Source organism: Electrona antarctica (assembly GCF_951216825.1).
Source record: "Electrona antarctica genome assembly, chromosome: 5".
Classification (NCBI taxonomy): domain Eukaryota; kingdom Metazoa; phylum Chordata; class Actinopteri; order Myctophiformes; family Myctophidae; genus Electrona; species Electrona antarctica.
Genome location: NC_136810.1, coordinates 27,105,632 through 27,112,046, shown reverse-complemented (window position 1 = coordinate 27,112,046; position 6,415 = coordinate 27,105,632). Strand labels below are relative to the sequence as shown.

The window sequence follows — 6,415 nt, the reverse complement described above, 5'->3', positions numbered from 1 at the left end:
AATGAATGGCTGAAATGTAGCTGAAGTGGTTAATGTATGTTTTGTAATAATAATGAAAATCTACAAAGTAACTAAAGTTTTCAAATAAATGCGGTGGAGAGTAAAAGTACAGAATTTGGATCTGAGCTGTAGTGGAGTAGAAGTAGCCTATAAGTATTTGAGGTCGTAAATGCTCAAATAAAGTACAAATACCTCAAAATTGTACATTAAACATTATGTTATAATTTTGCTATTAAAAATAGCAGATCTACAAGCCACCGAGTGGCGCGCTACGAGCTTGTAGGTCTGCTATTTTTGAAAAATCGTAAAAATGTGGCGCAAATCTTTGAATATATATTCTTTCAAAGTGAATGTTTTTAACTCAGGTCTAAATGGGTTAACCTGTGTCGACGAAGCAACGTCACCTCGTCTGCACAACAGAACCTGTGAAAAGTCTTTATATTTGCTGTTTAGAGTGGGCGGCGGCGAAGATTATTTGGCCTTTTTTAATGTCGATTTGGCCTTTTTTAACATTGATTTAGACTCTAAATCAATTGAGAAATGACAGAGCTACCGTGTCGCGGTCCCTCTTCTGTACTGTACTGTACTGTACTGTACTGTACTGTACTGTACTGGCACACCCGAAATCATCATATATACAGTTAATACAGTTATACAAGCCACACACATAGTGCTCAGATCCAGCCATGCAGCCACACACATAGCTCCGTAAGGGACCACTCAAAAAATCTTCAAAAAACTGAAGAGGCTACTGGAGATTGGAGAACCTGATTTGGACATGATCTGATGCAGGACAATGTCACTATGACAGAAAGAGAAGATGGGTCTGGCCACATTCATTCACCCCATAATCTCAGTGGAAATTGGGGAATATGTTGTGAAATAAAAAGTCAGAAAACTGGAATTTTCTTAGTTCAAACCATTCCATGATTTCCCCATGCCCACACATCTGTGGGCTCTCTCTCTCTCTCTCTCTCTCTGAACAGAACTAACGACAAGTTGCGATGCGGCCCCTCCCCCTTCACCACCGCTGAAGTGCCCTTGAACAAGGCATTGAACCACTACGATGAAATGTTCTATGAGCAGGGCCTGGCTGGAAACAAGTTCTTGAGCTTAGCCCAGATACCCTGGGTAAATATAGTAATCATTTCATTTCATTTCACACACACACATTACTCACTTAATGTTGTAACTTGTGGAGGCTATATTATCTTCCATGAAAAATATTTCGAAGCGGAAGTCAGGGACCCTGCTGACGATTTGGTAACCTCGCCTCACCAGGCTTTCCACCACCTCGGAGGAAAAACGATTTGGTGATCCACTGGTTACCCTTCTACTGCATATAACAGCTGCATGATCTCCTGCAGATCGGCTATTTTGCCATTTGTGAGGACGCACACATGCGCGCGTCCAAAGCGTGACTTGTCACGTCCAGACTCTATGGCTGATCTGGTCGTTTCCTGGCCGTGGCTCCAATCCATTCGTTTCGGTCACTCTCTTTGCTGGCAAATGTATGGCGACAAACTATTAAGTCACCGATCAGGCTAAAAGCGGGGAAATGTAATGTACTGCCAGTCGCGCTGCATCATAAGAACTCACGTCCCTGTACTGCGTTTTGTTCATTTATTATTAAGGTTATTAAAACAATTGATTTAGCGAGTATAGCGACATCAGTGCAAATACTATAGGCCTACAGTCAGCAGCATGGTGTTGTCTTAGCGTTTGCGTTTGTAAAGCGGTCAGACAGCAAACGTTGGACTTCCCTGTCGTTCACCCCAAACAGCTGACTTTACCTGTCTGACGTAGCACCCAACACCACGTCACCATAGAAACCATAGCAACCCATATCGAGCTAATCACGCATACCTGTCATGTCACCAACACCAGACTGACCAACACTATCCAAGCCTGACATCACAATCTCCATATTTGGACCAGGCTGATGTAGATCCTCATATATGGGCATCTAGCACTAGCACTGGGATCATTAATGCAGAACTCCATATGCATCGTCATCGTGACAAGCTTCCAGACAATTCACATGTCATTGTGACATCAGCATCCAGCCAAGCCCTATTACCCTTTAAATAATGAAAGCACTATTGGCTATTCTTCCCATGTGCGAAGTCCAGCCCTCACAAAGAGAGACTCCATCGCCTTCGGCCGTACAACTCAGATATCTCTACATTATACAAGGACCTAGGCATCTCGTTTAAGTTCTTACCACATTGTTACAATGCTAAAGTCTCTTCGCGACACACAGAGACACAGACAGACCATGGATCAGGCCACCTATGGCATCTGGGCTGACTCAGATTCAGATGATGAGAGGCCCAGCTTTGGAGGCAAGAGATCTAAGGACTATACTGCACCAGTGAGCTTTGTCAGAGGAGGTATCCGTAAGACTGCGTCTGCGTCCACCAAGATGGGGGGTAATTTCTGTGTGAACCAGTCCAAGAAGTTTGCAGCTGGGATACGGACCGGTCAAGACCTGGGTGGCTGGGAGAAGCACACGAAAGGGATTGGACAGAAACTTCTACAGAAGATGGGCTACCAACCAGGCAAAGGCCTGGGCAAGAATGCTCAAGGTATTCTAACCCCCATCGAGGTAAAGGTTCGCAAGGGCAAGGGAGCAGTTGGTGCCTACGGCAATGAGCTAACCCAGCAGAGCCTCCAGGACTTTCCCGTTTTTTACTCGGAGGAAGAGGAGGAAAAGGAATTCCAGGAGGAAGAGGAGGAAAAGGAATTCCAGAAGGAGCTCGACCAGTGGAGGAGGGATGGTACAGGTGCAGGAGGAAAGAAGAAGCCCAAGTATTCCTACAGGACTGTAGAGGAGTTGAAGGCAAAAGCCAAGCTGGCTGGATGGAGCACGCAAACACCTGGAGAACTGGCACAGGTTAAGGTGATCGATATGACTGGGAGAGAACCAAAGGTGTATTACGGTTACAGTCAGATGAGCAACAAGCACAGTGCCAGACGTCTAAAGCATGAGCGAGATGTTGTGTCTCTGAGCCATGAATCCGCTGCCCTGCAGACTAGGTTGACAGCAGAGCAAGATGCCATTCAGAGAATGGAGGCTGTGCTGGAATTGGTGGAGCGCTTAAAGTCTGGAGACTTGGCACCAGGGGTGGGGCTCAGCCTGCAGGAATGTGCTCAGATCTTTGAAACCTTGCAGACAGAATACTATGAAGAATATAAGACTATGGGAATGGGTGATCTGGCTGTGGCTGTGGTTCATCCTTTACTTAAAGAGAAGCTGCGTACTTGGGACCCATTGAAGGACAGCTCATATGGTCTGGAAGAGGTTGGGCAATGGAGGGCAATCCTTGAATCGAGACAGTTGCACTCTAGTACCACGGAAGCAAGCATGGACCCCTACCATAGACTTCTGTGGGAGGTGTTGGTCCCAGTGATGCGGACCTGTGTGTCAGGCTGGCAGCCTCGTTTGGTTGGACCCATGGTGGACTGTGTGGAAGTATGGGCTCCAATCCTCCCCCTCTGGATACTGGATCACCTGTTAGAACAACTCATCTTACCCCGCCTGCAGCGAGAGGTGGATAACTGGAACCCTTTAACTGACACGGTGCCCATCCATTTCTGGCTCCACCCATGGCTACCATTACTCCAATCACGTCTCGAGCCTTTGTACCCTCCCATCCGCAGCAAGCTAGCCAATGCTCTACAGTGGTGGCATCCCAGTGACACCTCGGCTCGTCTCGTACTGCAGCCGTGGAAAGATGTGTTCTCCTCAGGAGCATGGGAAACCTTCATGGTTAAAAACATCATCCCTAAACTAGCTCTGTGTCTTGTGGAGCTGGTTATTGATCCTCACCACCAGCAGATGGAGCACTTCCACTGGGTGATGGACTGGGATGGCATGCTGTCCCCATCCAGCCTTGTGTTCTTATTGGACAAAAACTTCTTTCCCAAGTGGCTGCAGGTCCTTTGTTGTTGGTTGAATAACAGTCCTAATTATGAGGAAATCACAAAGTGGTACCTAGGTTGGAAGAACATGTTCAGCGATATGGTGTTATCTCAACCACTCATCAAAGACAAATTCAATGAAGCACTGTACATTATGAACCGGGCAGTGTCGTCAGGCATGGCTGAATACATGCCTGGTGCGAGGGAGAACATTGCGTATACCTCGCACAAACAGAGACATAAGGACTTCCAATACGAAGCCTTGCAGGAGCGTAGGGATGCGGAGAGTGTGGCTCAGAGGGGCCATGGTGCAAGTCTGCCGACAAACTTCAAAGACCTGATCCAGACCAAAGCAGAGGAGAACAACATCGTCTTCATGCCCCTGGTGGCCAAACGCCATGAGGGCAAACAGTTGTACACATTTGGACGTATTGTCATCTACATTGACAGAGGAGTAGTATTTGTACAAGGAGAAAATACATGGGTACCCACATCGTTACAGAATCTGATAGATATGGCCAAATGATGCTCTCAGAAAAGTGCTGGTTATTTATTATTTGTCCACATATGGCTGAAACAGAGTTGTGACAGTTGTAGGGGTTATTAGTGTTCCGGCAATGAGATAATTTTGATCCGACAGCTGTTTCACCACATTATAACCACAATTTAGCCTGGAATGTGCGGTGAGCCCACAATATAGGCAATAAAGCCAACACTTGACCACCTGGACTGAAAACACGCTTCTCCGTCATACAACCGATACATATAAGCAAACGTCACACATTATATCAAAAACATAACCTTGACCTAAGCCTAATTTTAACCACTTGTACCCTATAGGCTACACTCACTGTACACTAAATCCCTTGGCACTATCATCTCTTCTCACAATATATCCTATCACTGCTATGCCGATGACACACAACTGTTTCTATCCTTCCCCCCCTCTGCCACTCAGGTGGAAGAGCGCTTCACTGCATGCCTGGCTGACATCTCACAGTGGATGTCCTCCAACCACCTCAAGCTGAACCCAGACAAGACTGAGCTTCTCTTCTTCCCAGCTAAGTCCTGCCCTATGCGGGAGCTAACTATTTCCGTAGACAACGCCCTGGTAATGTCTGTCCCAACAGCCAGGAACCTTGGTGTTGTCCTGGACAGTCAGCTCTCGTTCAAAACTCACATCACAGCTGTCACTCGATCCTGTAGGTTCACACTCTATAACATACGACGAATTAGACTGTTCCTTACCCAAGGATCAGCCAACGCAGGGAAGCTGGAAGTACCCTCACTAAAAACGCCGGGACAACGCTCCACACGTCCCAAACTCTTCTCCCTTCTGGTCCCAAAACTGTGGAATGCACTTCCCGTTGCAATCAGAACTGCAGCATCACTCCCGATCTTCCGCCGTAGTCTGAAAACCCACCTTTTCAAACTCCATCATGGCCCATAGCACTTACCCTACCCCCTTAGACAGCACTTTTTAGACTTAGACAGCACTTTTTAGACTTAGATAGCATTTGAAACAGACTTATAGCATGTCATGTAGACAGCACAATAATTGCATTGTATGTAGTCATAGCACTTCATAGTATATATGTACAGCATAGTATAGTATATATGTATAGTTTATATGTATAATGTCATTATATAGATATGTTCTAGTTACGTTCTTAGCTTACGCATGTTTCTTGATAAATGCATTTTATATATGTGATGTATTCCCATGCTTTTTTGTTCTTGCTTAATGTAAATCGCTCTGGATTAAGAGAATCTGCTAAATGCCTAAATTGTAAAAATTGTAAATTGTAATTGTAAATTATAGAGTATAGACGAATCCACAGAGAGGTGTTGGGCGCAGCCATTACTGAGGTGTACCATTATGCAGTGTTGAAAAAGTAAGTCTAAAACAGCAACATATATTACCGGCTATTACTAGTTACTTTTTTTTTTAAGTAATATTATTACTTTACTTATTACTTGCTGCCAAAAGTAACTTATTACTTATTACTTTCCTTATTACTTTTTTCATTCCCCAAGTAATTGCATCTTTTCTCCCAAAAAGTCTTACTTCGCATTTTCAACATTAGCAGTTTTTTTCCCTTTTCTGCAGCCTACATTGTAAAATCCTCATTGTTTATTTAACTCTGAAAGGTGTATGAACACATGACATGATGGATCATTGTATCAATTGGTTCCATCCCTTCCATTTGGTTCTCATTTGAATTAAATTAACACTAAGACTTTTACTGTGTATGAATTCATCGACTAAATGAAAACCACACCTGGGCTCAAACTGATAATGAAACACAATCTTTGAACAACTTCTGTTTATTAAAGCAGTTAAGCTCCAAACAAAGTGCTAGGCTATAATACCACATACCATAACATTTCTATATGACTGCCCTTCCGCATCCGATAATTGTCTCCACCAGGCCGAAGGCATGGGGAGAGAGTATGTTTTGCACTCCGTCCGTCCGTCCGTCCGTCCGTG

The 6,415-nt window shown here is 44.8% G+C and overlaps 1 protein-coding gene across 1 annotated transcript; it reads left to right on the top strand.

Moving 5' to 3' along the window:
• Positions 1–2,236: 2,236 nt before the first annotated feature.
• LOC306923920 (tuftelin-interacting protein 11-like) lies at positions 2,237–4,480 on the top strand (the record flags this gene model as incomplete). The annotated part of the gene is made up of 1 exon (XM_079502266.1): positions 2,237–4,480. The coding sequence occupies one exon, from the start codon at positions 2,237–2,239 to the stop codon at positions 4,448–4,450; it is 2,214 nt and encodes a 737-aa protein (XP_079358392.1). The 3' UTR covers positions 4,451–4,480.
• Between the last annotated feature and the right edge of the window lie 1,935 nt (positions 4,481–6,415).